The sequence below is a fragment of the Fusarium falciforme genome, chromosome 7 (assembly GCF_026873545.1).
Source record: "Fusarium falciforme chromosome 7, complete sequence".
In the NCBI taxonomy this organism is placed as follows: Eukaryota; Fungi; Ascomycota; class Sordariomycetes; order Hypocreales; family Nectriaceae; genus Fusarium; species Fusarium falciforme.
In genome coordinates this window covers 3,707,676-3,734,992 of record NC_070550.1, presented here as the reverse complement: position 1 = coordinate 3,734,992, position 27,317 = coordinate 3,707,676, and the positions used below count along the sequence as shown (strand labels likewise).

General features: G+C 50.1%; 10 protein-coding genes and 1 pseudogene across 11 annotated transcripts, besides 1 other annotated feature; 8 read left to right on the top strand and 3 right to left on the bottom strand.

Moving 5' to 3' along the window:
- Nucleotides 1–27: 27 nt before the first annotated feature.
- On the top strand, nucleotides 28–1,827 carry NCS54_00983600 (annotated as a pseudogene). Its single transcript has 2 exons — nucleotides 28–563; nucleotides 624–1,827.
- Nucleotides 28–1,827: a sequence feature.
- Nucleotides 1,828–3,904: 2,077 nt separating this feature from the next.
- Nucleotides 3,905–5,355, top strand: NCS54_00983500 (Hypothetical protein; the record flags this gene model as incomplete). The annotated part of the gene is made up of 5 exons (XM_053155166.1): nucleotides 3,905–4,009; nucleotides 4,146–4,182; nucleotides 4,262–4,721; nucleotides 4,801–4,931; nucleotides 4,997–5,355. 5 exons carry the CDS (start codon nucleotides 3,905–3,907, stop codon nucleotides 5,353–5,355), a joined length of 1,092 nt encoding a protein of 363 aa, XP_053011141.1.
- Nucleotides 5,356–5,887: 532 nt separating this feature from the next.
- On the bottom strand, nucleotides 5,888–7,030 carry NCS54_00983400 (DAO domain-containing protein; the record flags this gene model as incomplete). The annotated part of the gene is made up of 3 exons (XM_053155165.1): nucleotides 5,888–6,163; nucleotides 6,219–6,942; nucleotides 7,002–7,030. 3 exons carry the CDS (start codon nucleotides 7,028–7,030, stop codon nucleotides 5,888–5,890), a joined length of 1,029 nt encoding a protein of 342 aa, XP_053011140.1.
- A 643-nt stretch (nucleotides 7,031–7,673) lies between these two features.
- Nucleotides 7,674–8,817, top strand: NCS54_00983300 (DAO domain-containing protein; the record flags this gene model as incomplete). Its single annotated transcript, XM_053155164.1, has 3 exons — nucleotides 7,674–7,705; nucleotides 7,767–8,493; nucleotides 8,542–8,817. The coding sequence occupies 3 exons, from the start codon at nucleotides 7,674–7,676 to the stop codon at nucleotides 8,815–8,817; spliced, it is 1,035 nt and encodes a 344-aa protein (XP_053011139.1).
- A 1,319-nt stretch (nucleotides 8,818–10,136) lies between these two features.
- Nucleotides 10,137–11,642, top strand: NCS54_00983200 (Zn(2)-C6 fungal-type domain-containing protein; the record flags this gene model as incomplete). The annotated part of the gene is made up of 1 exon (XM_053155163.1): nucleotides 10,137–11,642. The coding sequence occupies one exon, from the start codon at nucleotides 10,137–10,139 to the stop codon at nucleotides 11,640–11,642; it is 1,506 nt and encodes a 501-aa protein (XP_053011138.1).
- A 531-nt stretch (nucleotides 11,643–12,173) lies between these two features.
- NCS54_00983100 (DAO domain-containing protein) lies at nucleotides 12,174–13,703 on the top strand (the record flags this gene model as incomplete). The annotated part of the gene is made up of 4 exons (XM_053155162.1): nucleotides 12,174–12,417; nucleotides 12,471–12,760; nucleotides 12,809–13,383; nucleotides 13,454–13,703. 4 exons carry the CDS (start codon nucleotides 12,174–12,176, stop codon nucleotides 13,701–13,703), a joined length of 1,359 nt encoding a protein of 452 aa, XP_053011137.1.
- Nucleotides 13,704–15,153: 1,450 nt separating this feature from the next.
- NCS54_00983000 (Beta-lactamase domain-containing protein) lies at nucleotides 15,154–16,110 on the top strand (the record flags this gene model as incomplete). The annotated part of the gene is made up of 2 exons (XM_053155161.1): nucleotides 15,154–15,404; nucleotides 15,447–16,110. The coding sequence occupies 2 exons, from the start codon at nucleotides 15,154–15,156 to the stop codon at nucleotides 16,108–16,110; spliced, it is 915 nt and encodes a 304-aa protein (XP_053011136.1).
- Nucleotides 16,111–16,815: 705 nt separating this feature from the next.
- Nucleotides 16,816–17,897, top strand: NCS54_00982900 (Hypothetical protein; the record flags this gene model as incomplete). Its single annotated transcript, XM_053155160.1, has 2 exons — nucleotides 16,816–16,866; nucleotides 16,929–17,897. The coding sequence occupies 2 exons, from the start codon at nucleotides 16,816–16,818 to the stop codon at nucleotides 17,895–17,897; spliced, it is 1,020 nt and encodes a 339-aa protein (XP_053011135.1).
- An 858-nt stretch (nucleotides 17,898–18,755) lies between these two features.
- NCS54_00982800 (Hydroxymethylglutaryl-CoA reductase) lies at nucleotides 18,756–19,413 on the top strand (the record flags this gene model as incomplete). Its single annotated transcript, XM_053155159.1, has 2 exons — nucleotides 18,756–18,955; nucleotides 19,221–19,413. The coding sequence occupies 2 exons, from the start codon at nucleotides 18,756–18,758 to the stop codon at nucleotides 19,411–19,413; spliced, it is 393 nt and encodes a 130-aa protein (XP_053011134.1).
- Nucleotides 19,414–20,336: 923 nt separating this feature from the next.
- Nucleotides 20,337–21,212, bottom strand: NCS54_00982700 (SGNH-hydro domain-containing protein; the record flags this gene model as incomplete). The annotated part of the gene is made up of 4 exons (XM_053155158.1): nucleotides 20,337–20,837; nucleotides 20,888–21,012; nucleotides 21,060–21,156; nucleotides 21,207–21,212. 4 exons carry the CDS (start codon nucleotides 21,210–21,212, stop codon nucleotides 20,337–20,339), a joined length of 729 nt encoding a protein of 242 aa, XP_053011133.1.
- Nucleotides 21,213–25,427: 4,215 nt separating this feature from the next.
- On the bottom strand, nucleotides 25,428–27,266 carry NCS54_00982600 (FAD-binding PCMH-type domain-containing protein; the record flags this gene model as incomplete). Its single annotated transcript, XM_053155157.1, has 2 exons — nucleotides 25,428–26,877; nucleotides 27,016–27,266. The coding sequence occupies 2 exons, from the start codon at nucleotides 27,264–27,266 to the stop codon at nucleotides 25,428–25,430; spliced, it is 1,701 nt and encodes a 566-aa protein (XP_053011132.1).
- Nucleotides 27,267–27,317: the final 51 nt, after the last annotated feature.

Sequence of the window (27,317 nt, the reverse complement as noted above, 5' to 3'; positions counted from 1 at the left end):
TTACTTAGTCAATGGCTCTTCATGTAGCTCATCGCTCTCTCCCACCACCTCTTACCCTTCTCGATTCCTCCACCCAGACATGTCATCATGAGTACCTCGGATCCCGAGAAGAAGGTCACCATCGTCGACAATGAAGATGTCCAGTCCGGTCAGGTGCAAGAAGACAACGCTGGCTTGCACCGCCGCGTCGGAAACCGCCAGATCCAACTGTTTGCCATCGGTGGTTCTATCGGCACTGGCCTCTTCGTCAGTATTGGTGGAGCTTTGTTCAAAGCCGGTCCAGTTGGCCTCCTTCTCGCCTTTACCTTTTATTCTTGCATCATAGGCCTCGTCAACAATTCCATGGCCGAGATGTGTACCCTTATGCCCGTCAGCGGTGGCTTCGTCCGTATGGCCGGCAAATGGGTGGACGACGCCCTCGGCTTCTCGGCTGGTTTCAACTTTTTCTGCTATCAGGCCATATCCATCCCGTTCGAGGTTACTGCCGTCAACGTTGTGCTGGGGTACTGGAGGGATGATATTCCGGTCGCAGCGGTTTGTGCTGCTTGCATTGCCGCTTATGCGTAAGTATTATTGGCACACCCACTGAAAAGACGCGGCTGAAGATACTGACCCTCGAGCAGTATCATCAACGTTACTGCAGTCCGCTACTATGGAGAGGCAGAATTTTGGCTCTCTAGCGGAAAGGTCCTCCTCATTGCGATTCTATACTGCTTCACCTTCGTTACCATGGTCGGAGGAAATCCCCAGCACGATGCTTACGGGTTCCGATATTGGAGCAAGCCCGGCCCTTTTGCCGAATGGATCATGACTGGCGACCTTGGCCGCTTCGAAGGATTCCTAGCTGCCATCTGGCTGGGCATGCTGGTGATTGTTGGCCCCGAGTATATTTCTATGATCGCCGCCGAGGCTGAGCGACCCCGGGTCTACATCAAGAACGCTTTCAAAACGGTCTACTGGCGGTTCGCCGCCTTTTTCATCGGCGGAGCTCTCTGTGTCGGCATCATTCTCCCTTCCAATGATCCCCAGTTGACTGCCTTTGTCGAAGGAACCGCCTCGGGCGCCGGGACCGCATCGGGCGCCGGGACCGCATCGGCTTCGCCCTATGTCATCGCTATGACCAACCTGAATATCGACGTTCTGCCTCATATCATCAACGCCCTGCTACTTACGAGCATCTTTTCCGCCGGAAATACCTACGTATTCTGTGCGACCCGAAACCTCTATAGCATGGCACTGGAGGGTCAAGCCCCAAAGTTCCTCACCCGCTGTGACAGCCGCGGTGTTCCTTATTATTGCCTTGGCGTCACGCTTCTCTTTTCGCTGCTCTCGTTCCTTCAAGTCTCAAACTCGGGCTCCAAGGTTCTCGATTGGCTTATCAATTTGCTGAGCAGCGGCGGACTCATCAACTTCATCATCATTTCCATCACGTACATCCGCTTTCACAGCGCTTGCAAGGCACAGGGCATTGAGCGCAAGACTCTTCCTTACTGTGGCTGGTTCCAACCATATTCCGCCTGGATTGCATTGATCGCACTCGTTATCATTGCTCTTTGTCAGGGCTACACGGTCTTTCTTCCTGGAAATTTTGCGGCAGATTCGTTCTTGACCAAGTACACCATGATCATTCTTGCACCCATCATGTATCTTGGGTGGAAGGCCTGTTTTCGATCAAAGGTTATCAAGGCGAACGAGGTGGATCTGGTATGGCTACGCCCTGGGATCGACGCCTATGAGGCGAGTCTCCCTGACCTTCCAAAGTCGCTTTTTGTGGAGTTGCGCGAGAAGATGGGACGGATTAGAAATAGGGAGGTTGAGTCACAGTAGTTGGACGGGCTGACAGATATCCAGCACTGTACAATTGGTACAGTCTCTCAAAGGTGGTTGATTGTCAAATGAGAAGAATGTGGCCAGCCTATCCTACCAGCTGAGGCCCAGGAGTCCGAACTGTGGACATATTTCAGTAGGTAGATAGAGCGTGCTATCCCATAAGCTATCATGACTTCTCAGATTTTATTCTGTCTGAATATTATAATAAGTGATTGAATCAAGGTAGACTTTGATCTAGCACAACTTGCCTCGTTCTAATTGCAGCCTTCTAGAGCAAGGCTGCCTAATTACATTAACCTAAGCCTGACCTTCCATCCTTCTTTAGCAGCTTCTAGAGCAAGTCGCTAACCTTCCTTCCTTTCTTCCTTCTAGACCGATGCCTTTATCTTTAGTAGCCCAGAAGATAGGTACGGCATAGCCGGCTACGGTCCCGACGAGCCTCCACGAGGAGCTTCAAGCAGCCCAAGCCTACAAAAGAGGCTGCCAAGTTCGGATGTGTGGCATTTGCGAGACCCTCTTTCCCTCGCGGAATCGTCTCTTTAAGCATCTTTAAAGACCCTATATTGGCAGGGAAATATAGCTTGAAAAGGGGAAGCTTCAGAAGATCCTTCGTCTCCAAGAGGCCTAAATTCAAGCCTCTGTAGCCCCTCGAGACCTTCCGTCAGAGCCCGAAGAGCCCAAAGAGCCCCTTTACGAGCCCCGTCAAGAGCCGTGGCAAGCCTTTCCATACGAGACCTTCGAGACCCGACGCAAAGACCTACAAGTTCAGCAGCCATTGCGTCGAGACCTTCCGAACGAGCTTAGCTGGCTGTGTCGCGAGCTTCGATATCCACAAGGCCGTCAACTGGCTGCCCAATTCAGCAGCCAAAGCACCTACGGCTCATGACCAATTGGGCATTCTTCGGCTAGTCACGTGACCTTGACCTTTGGTCGGCAGTTTACGACTAGGTAGCCTTGCAATAGAGATAACTTCAACCTGACATAACCTTCCGCTGATACCTTCCTATCACGGAAATACCGTAACACCTTTGGACAGACTCTCAATAGCTAACCAATTGATCTACCGTTGGAACCCCCCTCGGACAAACTCTCAAAAAGCGTTTAGTTCCATGAGCTGTAGCCTGGGACATGATTCATGACTCTGCGCAGCCAAGCAATCCCCCACATCAATTAAACTTTATTCTTCGTCAGGAACATCTGCCGAACCGCGCTAACATTACGCATACTCGGGTGTTATACTGTATTAAGCCAGAGCTGCTGCAGTGATTAGACTTTTCGCCTGGTTCCTGGCATAAGAACCTTTTACTCTCCTCGTTTCAAGTCCACTCTTAAGCTTTATCCTTCTATACCCGGGCTCACATATGCCATGGTCAATAAATCCTGCATCTAGTTGGGCATCATAGCTTGAAGATTTCGCAAGACCGTAAATCTAGGTTCCTCCCTAACGACTCATTTATCGGCAGCGAAACTTTATTCAGATGACGCCGTCTGCTGCCTTATCCTGCCGGCTATCTTGCCGGTCGGAAGTGAAAACCTCAACCCTGACGCCTTGGCACTATGCATGGTGCGACGCCAGTAGCCTGTTATCCAACTAACAAGGATTTGGGAATGTCATCCAGCCTGCGATAATGTCGATCATCCAGGGTTTTCCCAGTGATCGGCACGATCACTCAGGGTTCTCCAGACGCGGACTGTGCGATCTGCATTTTGAATACGACAATCTTCTGTATTTGGTCTATCCTGCTATCACGGGCCTCAATTAGTAGAGGCCTAAGCTTTTTTCACGAGTCATACCCCTTTTCTCATTTTGTCTTCCACGTCTTTAGGGAATTAAAGACCCTGTATCTTCCCTTCTCTCCCATTCGAGGCAGGGTCTTATCTGCTTCTCAAATACTATCAACAGATATATTACCCCGCAGTGATTCTTGCTCTGTTATTGCCTTTCACTTTGCTTCAGGGACCAGCTGCTTCCAAGCCTTATTTATGGGCTTCGCTCTCACAACCGCCTCTCATCCGCCCATCTCGTTCTCGACCATCTTCGATACGACACCAATCGCCGATAATACCTGCCGCCATGGGTTACACACCGGACGCTGGCGTAATGAGCTCTTCGCTCATTACGTTTTCTATCGCTACAACGCTTGTAATCTGTCGCCTTGTATCTCGAAAGATCACTAATGTATCATTGTGGTGGGACGATTATTTTTGTTTGACTTCTTGGGTGAGTTACATGGTCCTACAAATTCACGACCACGCTTTTCTCGCCTCCCTCTTTCTCTCTTGCTCTTATTTAGCCCGCTAATCATCATAATAAGCTCGCCGCTGCTCTCTACTTCGGTTTCACAATATACTGTAAGTATACCATCACTTGGGGACTCAAAAGTCCCTCTCGGGGCGGCTGGTTATTAATATACTGACCACTTCTCTGCAGGGGCTACTGTGATGGGTTTAGGCCATCTGAAGAAGGATGTTCCTAAGCCAGCCGAGAGGGTTGAGGAGTATGCTCGGTTCGGGCTTTTTATGGCCGAGTTCCTATACGCAATGTCGCTGGGATTCTCCAAGCTGGCTATCCTCGGCTTCTATTGGCGCCTGTTCAGTGTCTCCAACATCCGACTAGGAATCTACATCCTCCAGGGAAGCACTGTGATCTGGCTCACCATCCGAACCTTCATGACCATCTTCCACTGTATTCCAGTCCAGGCGTACTGGAATCACAACATCAAGGACGCTGTGTGCAACATCGACCCCGCCAAATTTATGTTTGGCACAACACTTGTCCATCTATTCCTTGAGATAGCTGTCTTATCGCTGCCTGTGTTTCAGGTCAAGGCCCTCAATCTTCGCCTGGGTCAGAAGATTGCTGTCGTCGCCATGTTTATGTTCGGTATCTTGTAAGTCTTGGTTCACTTATATCCCTGTTGCTTTTTCCTTGTGATGCTGGGTGAGTGGATGACTGACTGAGTCTTGTAGTGTTTGTGCCGCTTCAATTATCGTACTTGTCGAGGCAATCACACTGAATCCCAAGACGACGGAGATGGCAAAGGATATCAAAGGAGTTATTATCTGGGCAGGCACAGAAGCTTACCTGGCTATCATCTCTTGTGAGTAATTCCTGACACTGGTCTAAGCAGCATATTGGTTTTGACGCTAATTTCCCCCGACAAAGCCTGTCTCCCTATCATCAGGCCTGTCTTCCGCAGGCTCATATCCAACTCGATACTCAGCTCCAAGTCTAACTCAACTGGTCCCAACGCCATCAGCGGCTTGACCAGCAGCAAGGGCATCAAACTTAGCAACATTGTACGGACAAAGGAAATGAACGATAACAGTTCACAGCGACAGCTGGCCGACCTTGAGGACGGGTCATCTGGCGACATGGACTTCCATTCCTATCCGGAGCGTGGTGGCCATAACAATACTATTGTTACAACCTGCGCTGATGAGGGGCCCAACAACAACAACATAAATAGGGCATATGGCATCCAAGTCAAGAATGAGACCAAAGTATATTATGAATCGTCTTAGAAGAAAGAGATGGAAGGGAGACCATTAGTGCATTTAGGTATTAGCTATATGACTTCAATTATTTATTCCTTGTTATATGGAACGGGCTAGTTGAGCTTGTCTCACATTCCATTAGCTGTATTAAGGGTTAATCTTGAACCAATTCACCAACTACTTGCTGACTTTATACGTGCTGACGAAACCGCCTTTTCCCGCTTCACTGTTCCCTGCTTGTGATTCTAGTGGTATCGTGTGTTGGCCTGACCCGAGTTTACTGTGATGACGTTTGACCATGCATGCTGCAACTGATCCGTGGATAGCGTCTTGGCTACCTTGATTCTTCGCCCATTTGGACGAGTAATTCTTGAAACGGCAGCATATATCTATTCTTCGTGTCATTAACGACGTCTCTCAAAGAGCACATCAACCGCAACAGCAAAAGACATAGTTAACCGGATATGCATACTACCCGGAGCTTGCACCAAACTACCGAAAGGTAATAAAACATCTGCTTCAAATCCTTCTCATGTACAAAATGTTGTCAGGCTTTTAACTACAAATGACTAGAAACAGGAAGCTCGTACGCGTACTGCGCAACGAGTTCACTGGCAGCCCTTGCCATACCGAAGCTATATGTGAACCCTCCCGCCTCCTGGCCGTATGCATGCACAACCTTTTGGCCATTGATCACTTCTCTCTCGACCCTCGCACCTCCATGCTCCTGCCGTCTTAACATATATGATGTGGCAATGTCGTATAGGATCTTGTAGTCTTCAGGTCGATCTGATTTCATGACATCTGGCAATACAGTGTGGCCACGAGTTAAAATCTAAAACAGAGAAATCAGCGGTGGTATTCATTGTAATTAGTAGTCGATGTCCTACCGTTTGTCTCTGTTCGTCGTAGACGGTTCGATCGTCAACCCCAAAATCCTTGAAGCCACCGACGTAGCAGGTACCGTCTGGTCGACCAAAGATGTTGAAGTAGTATCCATCACGGCCACGGTAGATGAATCCTTTATCCCAATCCTTTTCCATCACAATTGATTGAAGTCGGCACGGAATAAGGGTTTTATCGGCAACGCCCGGCAATTGCTTTGAGCTTGCACCAGAAGCATTGATGAGAATATCGTGACCCAAGCTCCTGAGCTCATCCAAATTCTCGATCGACATGCGTTTGAACTCGACGCCTCTGGCCTCAAGCCGTGCTCTCAGCCATTTCAGAAAAACCGGCGGAGAAATAATGATGGATTTGTAGGTCATACCCCAAGTCGCGCGGGTAGGCAACTCGTCGGGCTTCAAGAATCGGAATCCGCGGATCTTGTCATGGAACCAGATGGTATCGGGGGAGCTGGTCTCCATGATCTCTGTGACTTGAGAGATCCGGAGGCCGGAGTCAGGGTGCTCGGAAGCGATCTTCCAGAGCCCGGCGTATGAGTCCAGTTGTAGCTTCCGGTCTCGAGGGCTCGAATCGGGCACGCCAACCCAACATGCGCCCGCCCAGTTACTGGCGAAGTTGAAATCCTCTGGGTCCCCTGGGAGGTGCTTGCCAATAATGGTGATCTTGTAATCGATTGGCAGCTGGCTGGCAATTGTCATGCCGGTGACACTGAGATGTGTTGTTAGTTCTGCTGCGCACACAAGGCCATGGCTTGGTTGGAGACATACCCAGCACCCAGGATGGTGATTTTGACCATGATTCGTACTTTGGAGGATGTAAACTACAGCCCTTCAAACTCACTTTGACATCCTGTGTTCTGCCCATCTTCTACCTATTAATAATGACGGCAGCGCCCTCAACCGGGGCCCAAGCCGATGTCACAACTCCAATTTCCCCGCAAAAATGGAGAACTTTGTAAACTTTCCTATTTCGGACATTAAGCGAAGTTGGAGATGACACCCAAGCTAATGCAAGGCCTGGAGCTTGGATCTTGATCATGTGGACAGGGTGGATCAGTCTCATCCTTTGAGTCCATTGGCTTCTCTAACTACCTAGTCAGGGTCTCTCGCGGTGGCTCAAGGCTTTGCGTCCGTAATCGGCGCGAATCATGACCCAAGCCGGACCATGATGAGAAAGAAGCAGACGTCGCTAAGGTTTCCAATGAGGTAACTGGGGCTTGAACCTGATTCGCCTACTCATGATGAATACAAGCGAGAAAATGAAGGGCATGGTGGATGGCCCATTTCCGGTGTTGAGGCCGGCCTGATGCCCGATACTCTCAGAGTTCTCTTCACCACATAAGGGGGCCTGGGACTGTTTCGCGTCTTCGCTCTTCTCCTTCAATGGTGGTTTACTTGCATCTTTGACTGTTCATTCTCCATCTTCCCACACGACTCATCATGACGGCCAATGTTACAATCTTGGGTGCCGGGTAAGTCCACTCTCCAATTCACAATCTCAACGTTTCTCTGACAGAGTTGGCTTGATGACAGCGTCACTGGAATGGTGATAGCAGCCAGCCTCCCCAAAGAGTACGATGTCACGATTGTTGCCGAACATATGCCGGGCGACTACGATACCAAAGACTGGGCCAGCCCTTGGGCTGGAGCGATTTGGGTCGGTGTTCACGACTCTCGACCCCTCGAACAGAAGATGCAACTAGAGGGTTTCGCGGGTCTGTGGAAACTAGCCGAGAAGCATCCCGAATCAAGTGCCCGTCAAATTGAAATGACCGAGATCATGGACAGGGGATCCAAGAGCGACGTCTGGTATGCCGATAAACTCCCTGGCTTCCGGTTTCTCTCCAAAGACGAACTTCCCGCCGGCGCGATATACGGCATGAAGTACTGGACCGTGGTTCTGACGCCCCAGAAATTCCTCCTGTGGCTGTATCAGAGACTTCAAGCCAGAGGAGTCAAATTCCTCCGAACAAAGGTCATGTCGCTCTCAGACCTCAAGGGCCTTGGCCACGACATCCTAATCAACGCTTCTGGGTTCGGGGCCCAAACTCTGTCCGACGTGCGTGAACAAAACATGAAGTCGTGGAGGTTGCAGTGTGTAGTAGCCAAAAACGAGACATACGACCGGCTTTTCATCCGCCGCGGCCTGAACGGCTACTACTCGACTGCTTTTTCGCGCATGGATGGCACCGTTTACGTTGGCGGAGTGCTCACTGAGGGCTCGCAAGACGTGAACATCTCGGAAGAGCACAGAGCGACGGTAAGATAACGGCCCGATCTTGATAATCAGCAAGTCTAACAGATTTAGATCTGCCGAAGAGCGCACGAAAACAACCCCGACTTGTTCCCGTCCCCTGACCCTCAAGATTGGCCAATTTTATACGATCACGTTGGAATTTACCCGACCATGGATAACGAAATTGCTGGTGTAAGGTGTGAGAGGGAAAAAGTTGGAAGACAAAATGTCATCCATGCCTATGGCCAGAACGCTGGTGGTTATGTGTATAGCTTCGGTCTCGCAAGATCGGTTGTCAACCTCGTGAACGAGACGATCCTGGAAGTTCCTAGCGGCTCCAAGCTGTAAGCTATCACTTCTAGCAAGAGCCTTTCTGCAGTATCCAATACCCATGAAATCTTGCTGCTGTCCTTTTGGTGCGCATTCGTGGTCTGGGCGACAGCACTGACTTCTCCCCTGCCTGCATAGAGGCCCATCAGTGGAGGAAACACAGGTTATAACTGCCTGAGCAGATGAGAATCCTGTGCTCGTTCCTCGTCAAGAATGCGGAGCAGGGTAGGGCATCCCCAGATACCCAGGTTAACTCATAATGCGATCAGTGGGGCCAAGAACAGGCGCAAAGCATGTGTGCATGACTTGCCATGGAGTTTTTCATCAGCTGGTGTAGGATAATACGATAAGAAACAGTCCAAGGGGCGGCCAAGGCTCTCTTGACTGCTTTACCCCGGAATCCTGAAGCACAGATCCTCGCCTAAAGGCTGGATTGGGAAATGCTTGGCATCCGGTCATGATGTCCTTGGTATATCAGTCATGGCAGGGTTTGTTCTTGCCATGAGGGCCTCATTTGACATGAACCAAACTTATTTTCTCTCTTCGATTACCGTCTCCCTTGTTCCTTTCCCAATGACTTTGGACAATCGCTCAGGCATCGACAAGAATCCCATTTTCGACGTCCGTCTTCATCATCGCGGTTCGTATTTCAGCGATTTACCTCATATCTGTCACCTTTTATCGCCCTGCTGGTGTCATCTGACGGCAACCGCCTGTTCAACGGAGCCGGTGTTGCCGCATCATCATTTTTCATCAACACCAAGGATTCGGGTATCAGGGGTCTTCGTGAATTTTTGAGAACTGCCATCATTCTTGCGATGGCATCCATCGTGACCGACAGTGTCTTTATTGCGCCTCGTATTCTCCGATGCCTGTTTTGAGATCATACCGTGAGTCGCTGAGACTCCCGAACAGGCTCGTGATTCCCGCCATGAGCCCCGACTTATGGCAGCAAGTTATAAAATGTATATAAAACACGTTTATTTTACTTTCTCAATGTGTCTCTTACTTGCTTGTCTTGATCTAGACTTCCAAGTCTCTACACATCGGCACACATAGGCCAATCGGTGAGTCGGAGACGGAGTTGACCCTAGAGTATTCGGGGTAGATAACGCTAGACGTAAAAGAGGCAAAGACGCGGGGAACCCTGGTTCAATGTGGCGCTCGAGTCATGGATAAGCCGGCATCCCCAACTGATAACTGAAGGGGTGGGTGGGTGTTCTGGGATCTCAGGTGTCCATTGTCTTCTCCTCAATCAGTCGCAAACATTCACAAACTTTCATCAACACTCACCCAACAAGTATTACCGACTCTCTAGAGGAAAGCTATAAATCGAAATGAAGACCAGACAGATCAGGTTCCGCCTTTGGAACCAGCCTCGACCGACTCCCCATGATGAGTTAGCCAACCCAGCCGACCGCGACACACATCCCAAAGGCCGAGAAGCACGAAGAAGTCGATCGGGCTGCACAGAATGCCGACGTAGGCGCGTCAAATGCGACGAGACATTTCCCGTGTGCGTCCGCTGCCAGAAACGCGGCTCCTTCTGCCAATCTCCCCCCAGGTTGACAAAGTGGCAGCACGAGGCGCCCTGGATCAAGCTTGGCTCCTCCCCAGCTCCCACCGAGCAGCTCGTTATCAAGTCAAAGCCCGATGACAAGGCTCTGCTACGATATTGGCTTGAGAGAGCCAGCCAAATCATGGTCATCGACCCTGACGAGAATCCGCTCTCGTTCCCCATCCTTGAATATGTCGAGCAATGTCCCAGCCTCAAGCATGCCCTGCAGAGCGTTGGTGCCGGGCACAGGCATTACTTTGATCCTGACAAGCTCTCTAAATGCCTGGAGGAGCGAAGTTCAGCCCTTCGTTTGATCATACAGGATCTATCTTGCCCTGGCGATAACCTGTTCCCTCTCTTCTTGAGTGTGCTGCTGGTCGGCCTCTCCACGGCCTGGACCAACGCCCCCACGGCCGAGTTTGGCCAGCAGCATCTCCGTGGAGCGCGAGCTCTCACCGACATTCTGTTATCCGACGCATCGAATCGAGAAACGCGACCGCCGTACTTCAACTTCGTCGTCGGGGCTTATCTGTACTGGGATATGGCCACGGCCTTCCTCATCCCAGCCGACGAGCAGGTGTGTCTCAACACTGATGAGATGTACACTGCTCTGCTGGATGTCGGCCAAGAATACCATCCTTTCGGGGGCTACTCGACCGAGATTTTCTACTTATTGGGCAATGTAGGGCGCTATTGTCGGTCGGTCGTCGAGAAGGGTGTTCGCGATGAACCGGTCGAGGTTGCGCTGCAGGAGGAGATGGAGAAATGGGAGCCGAACCGAGATAATCCCCAGCTCGGTCTCATAAGCGATGCCTTCAGGTCTCATGGGTTGATCAACCTAGAAGCCATCTGCTATCGGCGTCGTCGGGATGACAGTGTAGACGACTCTCTGATGGCCGAACTCCTCAACCTGACATGCGAAGAGGATGCGGAACTGTGGCACAGCCTATCATCAAGCTCAATCGATGAAGATCTCGAGGTTAGAATCAGGAATCGGGCGCTGGAGGTGGTGCGCAACCTTATCTCGATCCCCTCTAGCCACGGTTGTACCAACCTTCAGGCCATCCCGCTCTTTACGGCAGGCTCTGAACTGACCAAGGAGGATACACGGGAGAGAGAATTGGTGTTGCAGAGGTTCAGGGAGGTGTACTCGCTGAATCATCTGCGGGCGAATTTGACAGCGCTGGAGATGCTCCCAGAGATTTGGAAACGCAAGGATGCGGGCGAAACCATCACCTGGTTGGAAGTTATGATTGAGAAGGGTTGGAACATCATGTTGGGGTAAGGTTGTTGCTCTCAAGCCATCACTGCTTGTCTTTCTCAGGCTATAAGAATGTTGTCAATTATTTGTATAACAAGTACACCTTCTATCCCGACCAGGGTATCTATATTGCACAATGTGACGCTCGTAGCAGGGGCCTGTCGGGCATGGGATGCTCAGGCACGTGTGTAGCAATCTCACGACTTCTTATTGAAATGGCATGAGCTGTCAAAAGGAGTTCCCCGCGACCGAGGCCTCGCTGAGAGAACAGTTCCCATATCTGGACTTCATGCGAGGGAGTGGGGGCAATGGCTGGTGGGCCCTGGAAAGATCCGGTACGCATATCCTTGCATATCTAGGCAGGTTAATTACGTAGTAGTGTCCGAATTCGGACGGTAAGCGAGTGGCGGTTATCACCGCTCAATCGGCTGTGTCATTCGGGACAGGGACAGTAAGAGGGATCTAAATACTTCGACCCAAGGCCTTGCTTGCATCCCCCACTCAGGTCAGACTTAGCTCTCCTAAGCTGATGATTCAACACAAACCGACGTCAACATGTCTTCTTCCGCCTTCCCTCCGCCCAATGGTATGAGTTCCTTCTGGAGGAGCCAGACTGGGGATCTCGACAATCATCAATCAACGAGCGCGCTCCCGGGCGAATGCGATATTGTTGTGGTCGGAGCTGGGTACTCAGGAGCAGCGCTCGTTACGCACATTCTATCAAAATGTGTTGACCGAGTACCGTCAATCCTAGTTTTGGAGGCAAGGCAGCTGTGCTCTGGAGCGACTGGGCGAAATGGTATGGCTCTATTAGATGCTGATGCTAAATGGCTACGACTAACGTGTTGTTAGGCGGCCACCTCAAGCCAGATTCTTACTACGCCATCTCGAGATTGGCGAACGAGTATGGCATTGAGGCTGCTGCTGAAGTCGCCAACTTCGAAAGCGCCAACGTCGAGGCGGTTGCAGACTTTATACGAGAGGAAGAGGTCGAGTGCGATTTCGTAATGACGCGAGCCATCGATGTTCAATTCTCGATGCAGCATCAAAACAGCCTTGAAGCAGGCTACAAGTCGTTGCTGGTCAAGGGAGTTGAGGCAACGAAACATACATATTGTGCGCCGCAAGAATTTGCTGAGAAAGTAAGTTGGCGACCTTTAATCACTGAGACTTAGCTGACAAGAGTAAAGCTCTCGGGTGTCAAGGGAGCAAAGGGATGTTTCAGCTACACTGCTGGTCACTTGTGGCCCTACAAGCTCATTCATCACATGTTTCGCAAGGCCATCGCCAACGGCGTCAACCTACAAACGAACACATCAGTGCGAACGATATCTCCGACCCGAGACGAGAATGGCTTCTGGACCATCACAACAGAACGCGGTGTAGTCAAGACAAGGAAACTTGTCATGGCAACCAATGCGTATACGGCAGCTCTACTGCCAGAGTACGAAGGCAAGATTGTCCCTTACCGAGCCATTTGTAGTCGAATTACCGCCCCTGGGACAGCGCCCTTGTTGACAAACTCGTATGCACTGCGATTTAACAACTGGGACTTTGACTACTTGATTCCGCGACCCGACGGGAGTATTGTTGTTGGAGGCGCCCGGCAGGCCTATATCAGACACTTGGAGGACTGGTATGGTAACGCAGACGACACCAAGGTAATCGAGAGGGCTCGCCGTTACTTTGATGGTTACATGCAACGACATTTCAGTGGATGGGAGAACAGTGGCGCTCAGGTCAGTGATGTATGGACAGGAAGTGAGTAGCTCCCGATCATCTCTCTCGTAATCCTTTGCTAACCCGCTTATTGTTATGGGATACTCCTCTGATAGGCTCCCGCGCGTCGGTGAGATTCCAGGCCGCCCCGGTATGTTCATTATGGGCGGGTTTACCGGTCATGGTATGCCCCAGGTATTTCTGTGCGCCAGTGGGATGGCAGACGTTGTTCTCGGCAACAAAGGGTTCAACGAAACTGGAATACCGCGATTGTTCCAGGAGTCCAAAGAGAGGCTCGATGACAGTACAAACAGGATATTAGAGTTGTACCAAGAGCCACTGAAGGAGTTCCAGTCAAAGCTCTGAATGTAGCAATCAGATAGCCCCCGCCATATTAGCAAGAGCGATGTTTCCTTACTTTCTCTATATGCTGGTTTCATGTCACATAGGAAAATAACGTTTCAGTAAACCTTTGAATGACTTGGTATCTTTGCTTCCCCTCGTTGATGGTTTCTGAACCCATGGGATGCGATATATCTACAAGTTTCTTTGATCAAACCGTTGGCAGCAAACCATTGGGACAAGATGGGGCGTGGAGGCTGAAGATGACGCAGTGTGAGGCTCTCGATTGCCGTACAAGTGTCTATCGCCGTCCACACAAATGCCACCCTAGAATTTCGTCGCGAAACGCGGTCGAGGCCCCCAGGCAGAAATTGTCTTCTGGCTCAGTTATTCCATCAAGGGCCTGGCTTCAACTATAACAAAGAACACGATATCAAGACTTCATAGCATCAGATACCAATGATAACACAGCGGCTGCTTGTTCTTCTTGTTGATCAGATAGCCATTAAAATGTGTGCCTCAACTGTGCCTTGGTAATTTCCCAAGTCATCATAGCAAAAAGTAAAATTAATGCACAACGGCACTGGAATCCGTGGCCGTGAAACATGTGGCCGAAGGTAGATATCATCCACATTCTGCATGGAGCACAGAGATACAAAGCTTCAATCAAGTGCATGCTGCACACGAAATAACTAAATTTTATCAACTATAAAGTAGGTTTCATCCTCTCCAACTGGTGAGTCAAGACATGATGCTGCTATCGAGTAGAACACCACAGGCGTGTATCAAGGCCTGACGGGGTAGCCTCCAGGGGAGTAATGTCTTTGACCCGCAAACTAAATGAACTGGTGCGAGCTGTCAAAGATCTAGTGGCATCGGTTCACCCAAGCAACCATCCTCCCAAAAACTTTCTATACCCCGAGGGTGGCTCTAGGGAAATTTCATTCAACATGAAATCACTAGTCTTCCAGCAGACAGAGTGGTATAGGTTCCGCTCATTGTCCACTTTTCCCGGTTGAGGTCACCGCCCCGACCATCCGACCATCCGATAACCCGGCCCCGAGAAGCGCGATGCTCCGGTCCCGAAGGTGACAATGGCCCGACGCTTCGGCCTTCCGCTCTCCCAAGCAGGTGTCATAGAAACTCAAATCACAGACCGCCATTTACGAGTTAAGAAGGCCAGTTCGGCTTACTATGCAGATTCATCGCTTCATACGGATGCAAGAAGCTCCCGAGTCCTCAGTCAGAAATTTCAACATTTTACATACAAGACGACCCCCTCCGCTCGCGATGCCAACCTCAACGAGGGAGCTTTATCTCGACTATGTAAAGCTATTCAGGACGGCATCGACAATGGGCGAATTTTTGGTGCTTCCATCATCGTGGCGAGAGGAGGCAAAATTGGCCTACAAAAGGTGTTCGGTACGGTGACCCTGATGGCCGAGCTGCTCGCGACGATGACATCTACCTCGTAATGTCGGTTTCAAAGTCTTTTACTGCGGCGCTCGTTCTCCGAGCCATTGACCAAGGCCGCTTCACCCTGGACACAAAGGTCGCCGAGATTCTTTCCGACTTTGGCGTTGGTGGCAAGCAGAATGTCACTATTCGCCAACTTCTCAACCATACGGCTGGCACATTCCGTGGTTTTCTACCACCAGGAATCTCAGCGGAAAACCTAGGCAATCTATATCAATATTATGCCTCTGTTGCTAGTATCCCGATTGAGTACGTCCCGGGTACTTAATGTGTCTACAATCCGTTTGCTAGCTACGCCGTCTTGGGAAAGATTCTTGTGGTCACAGATCCAAAGGAACGCGACTTCCGCACTATTTCCAAGGAAGAACTGTTTGACCCGCTGGGGATGGAACATCCATGCTTTGGCCTGGCTGAGGATCACGCAAACAGGGTACCAGTATGCCATACCTCTAAACAGACCAATACTTCCACGCCTTCGACCCAGCATATGCTCACTAAAGGGTGTACCAATGGAAACGAGATGCCTGCTGCGTCCGCTTTCTGCACCATTCACGATCTCTTCCGGTTTGTCGAGACAATGAGACAAAGGGGCACCAATGGAGATTACCGACTCATGTCCAAGGCGTTATTCGATTACGCTTGCAAGAACCATACGGGGTCACTGTCAAACGGTACACTTGTCCCTGAGAAGGAGGCCAGGAACATACCTGACTCTCTGGCCCTGTACTCACTGCTTAGCGGCTACGTTCGAGGTGAGGGCCATTATCTGGCCGGCGCTGGATATACACCTTCTCCTCGAGCCTTCTATGGTGTTGGTGGAGGCTCGACCATGTGGATGGTCGATCCAGACCGCGATCTCAGCGTGTGTTTCCTCAGTGCTGGCTTCATCGAGGGACTTCACCACCTTGAGCGCCTGTCCAAGATCAATGACCTTGCCCTAGCGTCTTGTGATTAGTAGAGTAGCATATGCATACAGATATATCTCATGGTTTGATGTGTTAGTATGCTCAAAATTAGAATCTCCACTTGTTTAAGGGTTTCTTATACAGTCCTCGTCTGGAGACATTGTTGCGTGAATCTCAAGTGTTCTTATATATCGTTTGAGCATATGCACTCTACAGAATTTACAGCAGACTCGTTGTTTCTTGTCTCGTCCACATTTAATGATATGGCCAAATTCATCAGCCCTATACCCTCTACCGACCTGCCTTGTATTTTCACTGCATGATTCCGTACAGTAAGATTGCTAATCTCGTAGAGGCCATCGTACGACATGGCGCTATTGGGCACCCAGTTCCCACTCTTCGCTCCATATGGCACTAAAAATTTGCATGATGATTCTCGCGCTTCGCGTTTAGAACTCTCGATTACCCCGAATCCTGGAGGCGCACTGTTGATGAGCCCGACCCTCCGCGGCGGGTCTTGGCTAGGCTCTGCCAATTGCGGAATTTCAGTAATAAGGGGCTTCACTTGACTGGAGCCCAATAGACTCTTAAAGCTCTTAGGCTGCTGGCCCTGGGGTCACCAAATCATTACAGCCGTATATCTAGAGCTTCCCTAGCCTCTTTCAACACAAAAGAGAAGGCAAAGAATTAGCCAGTCGTCACGGCTACGCGCCTGCCACCGTCTTCGCCGCATAGCTCGCTCAGCAACTCCCACCATGTCTTCGACTGGTCAGAACCAGGCCAACGTGCCACAAGCTCAGATAAATGTAGGCTCTTCTCAGCCGAGTCTTGTTTTGCTGAAGATCTCACACTAATATTCGTCATTCAGGGACGGCCTTATCTAGTTACAACAGTTGCAACCCTCGGCGGCTATCCAACTCCCTCCGTCGATGATCCAATTTGCGGCGTCTTTATTGCCTTCTTCCTCGCCAGCGCCATCTTCAACATGACCATCTACATACGGAATCGACGACGTGGCCACAAGTTCCTGTTCTCAGCTGTCCTATTCGGCTTTTCTATCGCCCGTATCGTTGCCTGTTCACTACGCATCGTCGTCGGCTCCAAGCCACATCAAGTCAACACCGTCATCGCTTCCCAGGTCTTCAACAGTGCAGGTGTTGTAATGATCTTTGTCATCAACCTCTTCTTCGCCCAACGCATCCTCCGAGCCTACCACCCGCGGCTGGGTTGGGGAAAACCTGCAACATTGGTAGCGCGGTTTCTACTATTCAGCCTTATTGGGACACTCATCATGACCATAATCGCCGTTGTGTATTCATTCTATACCCTCGACGTTGGGGTGCGGAAGACGATTCGCCATATCCAGCTCTTTTCTGCTACCTATATCGCAGTATTGGCTTTCTTGCCATTACCCATCACCATCGTCAGCGTCTTGCTTTCTAGCCCGGAGAAAGTTGAACCCTTCGGCCGAGGAAGGATGGAAACGAAAGTCTACCTTCTCACCGGGACATCGACGCTCTTAGCTTTCGGTGCAGGTTTCAGAGCTGGCACTAGCTATGTGACACGTCCCATCACCGATCCGGCGTGGTTCCACCATAAAGCCTGCTTTTACATCGTCAACTTTGCCATCGAGATCATCGTGGTCTACTCATACGCCTTATCTCGCTTCGACCGTCGCTTCTTCATCCCAAATGGCAGCAGTGGCCCAGGCGACTACTCTCGGATAGAGGTTCCAATTCCGTTGGGTGATCAAAGTGCTGATTTCAGTCTTGGGTCACAGGACAGACTTAGCATTAGAGACGTGCAGCTGCAGAAAGTGAGGAATGTTGGGGCATAAAGGATGGAGGAGGTGTGCGTTTCAAGATTTACGTTCCCTGCCTACCCAGTTAAAACATAGAAGTATGTTTCTTAGATTAGACAAAAGTCGTAATTCTCTAGTTTCTTCCTACCTACATAGCACGCGAGCTTCTTTTCCTTTAGCCCTCTGCTTATGAATACAACTCTGCACTGCTTGCTATGTAGAGCCGCAACTTCTATGTACCTGGGTAACGAGATACTTAGCAGCTCAGCGTTGAACTACAGGATGTCGAGTACAACCACAGTCGTGCTTAATTGCCCAACTCGCAACTCAGAATGAGACCAAATCTGCCGTGCCAAGTTGCTTTGACTTGGGAAAATCTTTTATTCGCAGAACCCACGGCGTAGCGTACAAAAAGCGCTAGCTATTGAGCTTGGTAAACGCAAGTAACAAGGAGATCAGATCCTACAGGGGGTGTTGAAAACCTTGAGGCATTGCATGCCAACTTCCAGTGCGCACCATAATTCCTCTTCCGCACGACACCCTCCCAAGAGTCCAGAATGACACTCTTGATCGGGGAAAGGCCTTCGAGCAGGCCCGCTCCTCCTGCCGAGGTCATGATATGGACCTAAGATTGATGTCTTAGAGGACCCAGAATGTCGGCAGGGGTCCAGAACGGGAACCATTGTGCGCTGAAACAACATTGAAGCTATTGAGAATGGGCCAGGGAAGGCCGTAATGTGGCCAATAATTCCCCAAGCTGTATCAAGACGCCCCAGTTGAGGCGCGCTTGATACGAGGACTCTTCTTTTAAATGGGAGTCTATGGCACGTCTTGGATTGGGGCTTTTAATCCCTCAGAGAAAAAGAAGCATCCGACGCTTCAAAATCAGCAGCGATGACTTCCAACAGAGCCCAGGAAATGAAAGAGCGAGCCCGCGAATTGGGTCTCGTTCAAACCTCTCAACACGATCAAGACCTTTCCTCCATCAAAGTTGAGAACTTTGTAGGCTTTACCAAAGTGACCCTCGGTCTAGCCGGCCCTTTACGGATTGTCGGCCTCGGCGTTGACAGAAAGTTGTACGCACCGCTCGGAACGTACGAAGTGACGCTCGTTGTCAATTTCTCCCGCGGCAGAAAAGCCTTTGATGCCTCTGGCGGAGTGCTGTTTAAGTGTTTAGAGACGGCATGCCCTAAGGTCCCGTCTTCATCTTCAAAGATCCTAGCGCTACGATAGGCTTTTACAGGGCGGTTCCGACATTGCAACACGAGTTTACGGAGTGGGCAAAGTCGACGGGCCGTTTCGTCAACTTGAAGGAGTTAAAATCATCAGGCATCGGGTTCATGTTCATCTTTTTTGCAGTTATTCTTGCGGGGACGCTGCCGGACAGAACATGACAACCAAGGCCACCTCTTATGCATGTGGCATGCTCCGAAAGAAGTATGCAGACAAGTACGCGATCAAGGACTTCTTTATCGAGGGCCAGATGGAATCAGACAAGAAACCATCCTGCGGAAAAGTCTCAGGCACCCAGGTCGTCGAGGCCATCGCCTAGGGAACGCTAACAGCAGCCTCCTATGAGAAGATACTAGGCCTTGACACTGAAAGATTGCACAATGTCTTGAAAATTGGTGAAGAAGGAGAAGGCCGTAACGGGCAGTTCGGATCCAATATTAACACGGCAAACATCCTCGCCGCAATGTTCATAGCCCTGGGTCAGGATACCGCCAGTGTCGCAAAGACCTCATGGAGCCAACTGGTGTCAGGACTGGAGAAATTTACCTGACAATATCTCTCTACTTTCCGTCCCTTCCCGTCGGCAATTTTGGTGGTAGGGCGGGGTACTCAGTCCAAAGGGAGGCTTTGGATATGATCGGATGCCTTGGACCGGGCAAGAAATACGCCCCTGTAGGAATTATTGCGTCTTTTGCCCTTGTGTTGGATGTCAGTATACTTACCGCCGTTTCAAACAATATGTTTACCGGTACCCATGTGTGATTCGCTCGCGGTGAGACTGAAGAAAAGCTGTGACAAGCACAGGCTGCCAAACAGCAAACTGGTAATTAACATTGAGGACTTGATCGTTTTGTTTGACTAGTTTTAACAAATTCGATTCATGGGAACACAAGTTGCCCAACTATAACGGTGCATCATATTTGCGATTGGAAATTAGAGACCCTCAGTACCTAAGAATATAGGTCTTAAGGAGGGTAGAGTCTTTCCAAGCTTTGCAATAAACGAGAACACAACTTGTCCATCCGAGACATCCAGCTACATAGGGTTGGGCATGTGCCTCGATATGAGTTGACCCATCGAGTTTTAGCGCTTAATATCCGCACTCACTGGCCACAGCTAAATCACGCTCGTAATATGTAGCTCTATTCATAGTAGAGGTATGCTTGAAATCGTTGACCATCTAGGATCGGGCTTGTTAAGAGGCCTTGCCGACAACAGCAGAGACTAGAGGAATAAAAAAGGCTAATTAACAAGGTCCTTCCAGTCCGGATAGACATACTGGGAGGGATGCCCTTCTGGAAGATAAGGAGTAACGAGGTCGTATAAAAGTTTATACGCTACTGCGCTCAAGTGCAGCCCATCAGTAAAAAGGCCGTCAAAGTTGGCAGCGGGCAATTCTGCTGCCAGATTTGACGTGATGTCCTGGGCTGTCGTATGTGTCGCCTTTTCCACCACAGCTTGCCATAGGTCAATAAGAATTATGTCCGAATTTTCTTTGGCGACTTCCCGAACTGCCTCAGCATATAATCTCGTGTGAGCCAAAGTTCGAGGTTCATGACCCAGGCTATTAAGCTTGTCCTCATCCACCGGGGTTGGTGTGACCAGAAGAATTTTCGGTCTATGAGATGTAATGTGGGCATGGTTGATAAGGCGGATCAAGTTGAGCTTATAATCATCGAGCGACACATCCCTCGTTGAAGCGGGATGAGGGACAATGGCATCATTCGCACCAAACAAGACAATCTATCTCCATTAGTTCAAGGTATCTGGCTTGGAGTTTTCGTCTGGCTTACAAGATAATCCAGTTTCGGTGACTGATCGTTGAGTGCTGGAAATATCTTGGGAAGATATTCGAGGGCGTTCTTGGAATTCCAGCCTGCGAACCCGCGATTCACAACATCAAGACGTCGTATCAAACCTGCGGCAATACTTAGTCAAGTACAAAAAGGTTAAAGGCATACATACGGGTTTGAAGTGCGGCTTGGAAGGAAAAGCCGTCTTGAATATCTATGGACCCTTGCAACAAAGAGTCGCCGAACAATACGAGTTGAGGATAAGTTGTCTACAATTGGTCAACACCACATCGTACAACACCACGATGAATAAACTTACAGCCATGGCTGAGAAATATCGAGATGCCTCATCATGTAGCGCATTTCGTGGTTTCTCGCGTTTAATTTATATGCCACTTGTAACAAATATATGGGGAACATGATGAATGGTGTTATTTGAAACTTGGATGAGGCGATGCTCCTAATGCACATTCCATGAGTCATAGGGCAACTGGACTCTAGAGCCAAGTGTGGCTATGCCATAGACCCGCATATCAAGAGTCATAGGGCGGTATTATTCCGCACCTGGACTGAGACAAGATAACGACGACGGCCCATGACTCCCAATCCTCACTTGCTGTTGGTTTGACAATTCATCCCCTCACTACATGGAATAGCTCTTCCTTCGAGACGATTGCGCCTTACCTCTCGCACATCGGCCAGAGACCGAAAAGCCAATCGTATCTGGGAGCTGTTCTTGGCTGAGAACGCTCTACTCCATGGTCGTTCGATCCCAAACGGAGAGCAACGTTACGTGAGTATCAGCCCTGGCCTTGCGAAGAATGTGCCCAGGTTTGGCGATGTATCAGGGATGGATGATGTTGAACACAAGTTTACCAGGTATCTGAAGCGAAATAGAGAAGCAGATCCCAGTCGAATCAAGGAGAACAGAAGCGGATTTTGGCGCCAGGGTTTGTTGTCCCCGTCCAAAAAAACGTTCTGTTGCTTGCATATGACTACAAGCCGCCTTCTTTGCAGGTTTGTCAACCATTCTGATGACTTGAAGGCTCTCGAGAGTTTCCTTCGACGTTTCGTCAGTGGGGACTTTGCTTCCTACTTCATCGTTTAGGAACATGGCTATCTCTCTGAAGAAATCACAGTTTTGCTTTCAGAAAACATCTTCAACATGACGTGTGTGAGGGGAACCTTTGAACTGGGGGTCATCGAGTTTCACATACACAAGGAAAACTCTCTCATCCACATCTCCCCTTGTCTCCAGGATAATTCCTCATTCAGTTCAAATAATCAATTCTTCCCGATCAGTGGCTTTCCGCGGGAGCTGGTGGTGGAATACAAACAGCCAGGTACGTGTTGCTAGTCAAAGAAGTTAACAAAGCTGATACACGATGCACCACGACGCGACAACCGATTGTTCTGCGTGTGTGTTCGAGTTACCGGGGACTCATTCTGCAGCGATTTGATGAACTCTTGTCACTAACAGAATCCATCGTGATTTCAGCCCCAGGAGAAGGTTTTGAAACGCTGGAGGGGGCTACTCGAAAGGTGACTTTAATGAACAACACGCCTTGAACTCCCTCCGCGACTTGACACTAAGCTCTACCGCTTCAAGGATTGCTGATGTGAAGAAGGCAGCGACATGTTTAACACGAGTTTATTCGAGGCGGATTTGGTTTATGAGCTTAAAGACTGAAATATTGGGAAGTGGTTTGTGCTAGATTTATATGTAATTTGTCTTCTTCTCCTCATAGTACCTCGCTTATGCTGCAATAAGCTTGAAATTGGTTGCGAAGAAGTTCTGAATGTCTCTCCGTGGGGCAGTCCTTTATCGTCTAGGGTAGAGCAACGACAGAACCAGGGATGAGTTGTGTATTGACCACGTCTAATGCTCTATGGACTCTCAGTGAAAAGATATACTCTATTGGCCCGGTAAGTGCCTCTCATAAGCTCAATGTGTTGTCCGCTCGGAAGTTAAAGACTCCGATCAGTTGTGTACATAAGGGATCGGCATGTTGTACAGACAAGGATCCAATGGAGCCCTTGCTTTAAGTAACACGGAGTTGATTGTGCACTGAGAACAACCAATCAGTCTGTAATCACGCCTTAAATACTATCATTTTATATACCGCTCGATACGTCGTAGTTATCCCAGAAAGAGGAAGTATCCCCGCTAGCATATATGAAAAGCGTCAAAATATTTATCCTCGGAGTTGCAGCAACTCTGACAACTCAGCGCCAAGGCTAGGCAACAACTTTTGTCAGACATCAACAGCGCCGATCTTTCCTTAGTCATGCAACTAGCTTCTTTCACGTTGCGTTCCAGGCCGTCTTGCTAATTTAGCGCTCCCCAAGATACGAGAACAATCTCATTAGCGAGATGGAATCGCTTATCTAAGCGAGCCTTATCATCCCGAGCTTTTCACAAGATCCACCCTTCTAAGGGATTATTAATCCGACCCCGTCACTTGCGCTCTGCATCCGCCGCATGGTGCTGCACACTCACGGCACTGCCAACGCCTTCTAAGCCCCTCTTGACGCTCAAGTTCGACATACTTGAGCTGGTGACAGTCACTTGAACCGCCAAGACTGCCACCATCGCCGAGTGTGGACGGAACACGCTGGACGTGATGTACGGCGGAAAAATCGCGCGTCGAGATACCACCTTGGAGAAGCGCCACGTCTAGGATCAGTGAGTAACGGATTGGTTGGCATACGTCATGCTTACCGGCCAACGGCTGACAGGACGCTGACTGACAAGAGGGAGCAGACTACTGTACCCAAAGCGAGCAATGCGATGCGATGCGCTCGCGGGACAAGACTTTCGTTACTATACCCTTTCCCAACGATGTACCCCCTCACGTTGTGCTGGATTATATCCAGACATATGAGCCTGTCTTGCAGCATAACCCAGGCGTAGTCTCATATGACCCTGTCGATATTGATCCTGCTCAGTTTGCAACCGATCCTTGGTTGGATCTCTGCGAGTTTGATCCATCCCTGCGTCTCTTTCAAGCCCACGAGGTCGTCTGGCTTGCCCCAGGCATTCAAAAGAACTTGAGCTGGCTCATCCTTTTTCAGCGCGTCCCCGACGGCATTGTGTGCCGCTGCAAGGCGGGCGTTGGTGTTGTCAGCTGGACTGAATGGTCTGTACGACCACGTCAACGGGAGGAAAGCTCCAGTGGCTCGCCAAGCACTCCCAGCACAGCAACTCCCTCTAGCCAAGATGGGGACGACGGCTGGGAGCTGCAAGGGATTGTGACGGTTGAGGCTAACCGGTTGATTTTGCCTTCTTGCATGTGGATCGCCAAATGGTTACAGAGGCAAATTGGACAGTCGATGGTCAACGAAGCATGTGTAAAGCATGTTACGGCAATCAAATCATGACATGAATACGAGGGTCATAACAAAGATATTAATGCAATTTCAAACAAGTCAATTCTCCCATCCATTATTTACACTGCACCACGAGGCAATGTTGTGCCATCCTTCGTGAATGGAGACCAGGTCTCGAGATCCACTGAGAAGGATGTCACCAGCCTCAGAAGGATTTTAGTTCCTACTGTCCGCATCGTGGCTGCATTCGAACACGCAGAGACCCACTGGTCACTCCCCGGAAGAGCTAGGAAGTTTACCAACCATGCCAGCGTAGGATTGAGGGATTCAGGGAGCGGGAACCTTGTGGGCGGAAACGTGCCGCTGTTGTAGGTTCCACGCAGTGTGCCCGTTCCCGTCTTTACCGGAAAGCTATTAGTATGTCTATAGCAAACTCCTCTATTGGCTTCAGAGTCTGGGGAACCGGTTAGACGGCACAACAGCAGTGTAACCACATGGTACGGAGACGCGGAAGCCAAGGCGTGTCACAAACATCCGCTGCATTCACCCGCTGACCAAGCGGGGCAAGGCACCCCTTAGTTCGTCAAATATGAAAACAATGCATAGTTATTTGTTGAATTGGAAATTGACAGCCATAACCCAGGTCTTTGGGTCTTTTCTTTATGACCTCAGTTGACAGCCGAAACAAGAACGCAGGGAAGGTGAAAATCCAGCGTGCCATAGGGCCTATGAAGTGTAAACTACTAATTCAACATTACTGAGCTAAAATATTACATAAAGGTCTAAACTTGTGACTAATTCTCCTTCCACAGCCCTCTCACTGCTTGCGGCTAGTACTAGGCTTAGCTGGCGGCAACAGTTACACCTACGAAATTAACAGATAGACAATATGTTATTTTACAAGCTTAAAAAACATGACGACAAGGTCACTCTGAGTTTCAAGCAGGAGCAAAGAAAACGCGGCGGATCTTCTGAATTGGGGCGCTCTCATCATCACTTTGGGGCATTTAGGGCTTGATACACATGGACACTGGCTGAATGAATTAAAGCTCAAATTGGGCGAGACATGAGTCATGCTATTTCTAAAGTGAATCAACATCGAGTTCGATTGCGAGAGACACATTAGTTAATAATTTATGGATTCCAACGTTAAGAGTGCTGCGGCCGACATCCCCCGAAGTCTTTGTACAGGAAGCATTTGACGACCAGCTTACTTGGCCTTGCACATCTTTCCATCAGAAGCAACAGACCACTGCTCACTTCCAACCGCATTCAAAGCATAGAAGAATCCGTTCTTATCCCACTTCTTCTTGATAGAGAGCAACTTGGCATAGTTGCTTCCAAAGAACTCTTGTTGGAACCGGGGCTGACGGAAGTCGGCCTCGTTCATGTAGGCACCGCTGCCAGGTGTCACGGCTTCGATCTCAGGCATGATCTTTTCCGTCATGAGGTTCTGCAGGCTGAGCATGTCAGACCAAGGAGCAGTAAAGCTCCAGGGAGTGGTCAGAGTGGCATGCACCAGAGTGTTCTTCCAGGCAGGGAGGACGGCCTGAGTGCCGGGGTTGCTGAAGGGGGCAACGTTGGTACCAACGCCAATCCAGGTAACACCCTGCTCAACTATGCTCTTGGCAGTCTCCATAAGGGCAGAGTTGTTGTTCACAATGGTGTCGCGGGGAATGAGGCGGCCACCGTACTGGGCAATGCCGACTTGAATGTTGCCGACAGGCAGGGGGCCAAAGTACTTGTCGTAGTGGTCATAGTAAGAGTCGGCTTGGTCGTAACCCACGGTATAGTTGATTCCGAGATCGTTCAGCGCCAGAACAAACGGCTTCATGATGGCCTGAACCTCCTCCTTGGTCTTGTTGTAGGCTGTCAAGGGAGCGATCTGGAAGAAGGTGTTGGTGAAGTAGTAGACAACCATAGAACCAGCATCGACCATAGCAGGGAGCTTAGAGTGGAAAGCCTCAATACCCTCGTAAAAGGTCGCCTGATCGTTGTTGGTGGTGAAGAAACCCAGGGTTCCACCACCGATCTTGGTATCGGGGAAGGCCTTGACGGTCATGGAGACGACGACACCCCAATTGCCGCCACCACCACCGTTCAGAGCCCAGAAGAGATCCGAGTTCTGCTCTCGTGAAGCAGTGACAAGTCCAGAGTCAGCAGTGACGACTTGGTATTCGAGCGTGTTCTGAGCCGAGAGACCGAAGCTCGAGCTGAGAGCAGAGTGGCCACCGCCCTGGGTATATCCACCAGCAAGACCAACTGTAGGGCACTCGCCTCCGACGACAACGTATCCGGCCTTGTGGCCAGCAGCGAGGATGTCAAAGCCCTGGACGCCGGCACCGATGGTGACAGCCTTGCCCTTGTAACCGTTGGCATCGTAATCCTTGAACGTGATGTCCTTCAGATGGTGAGTCCAGATGGAGAGGGCACCAGCACCGGTCGAGCGGCCGTTGTAGTCATGTCCAGTGTTGCGGATAACGAGGCGGATGTTGTTGTTACGAGCAAAGTTGATGGTGTTGACGATGTCACTTGTGGTTCGGACATCGACAGCGTAACGAACGTAGTTGCCAAGAGTGCAAGGACGGGACTGAGGCTGAAAAGGATCGCATGATTGGTTGGCGAACCATGGGGCCATGATGGACGAGGAGGAGTCCATGCTAGAAACCGTATTAGATTGATGCACCATCAGGACGGATCAGGTAGGGGATTTGCATGGTGGTGCCACAAGTGGCTACACACCCACACATGCAGGTGCTGCAGGTAGCGTGCATCAGAACATGCAAGATATCACTTACTGGATTCCAGGTGACTGCCACTGGCTCTGCAGGTACTGACACTCCTCTCCATCGTAAGTGGGATCGTGGCAGGGCGATCCCAGGGGCACAGTCTTGATGAGCCGGCCATTCACAGAAGAGTTGAGGCTCTTCCACTCATTGTCAGAGGGCCAGCACTTGTCGCCGGGGAAGCACTTGCAGCTAGAGCTTCCCACAGCTGCTCCGAGGACCGTGGCCGCAAAAGACCCGATCAAGAGAGTTTCGATGCGCATCTTTAGTGTCTCAGGACCTTGCAGAGGTTGTAACAAGGGAGGGGGGATAAG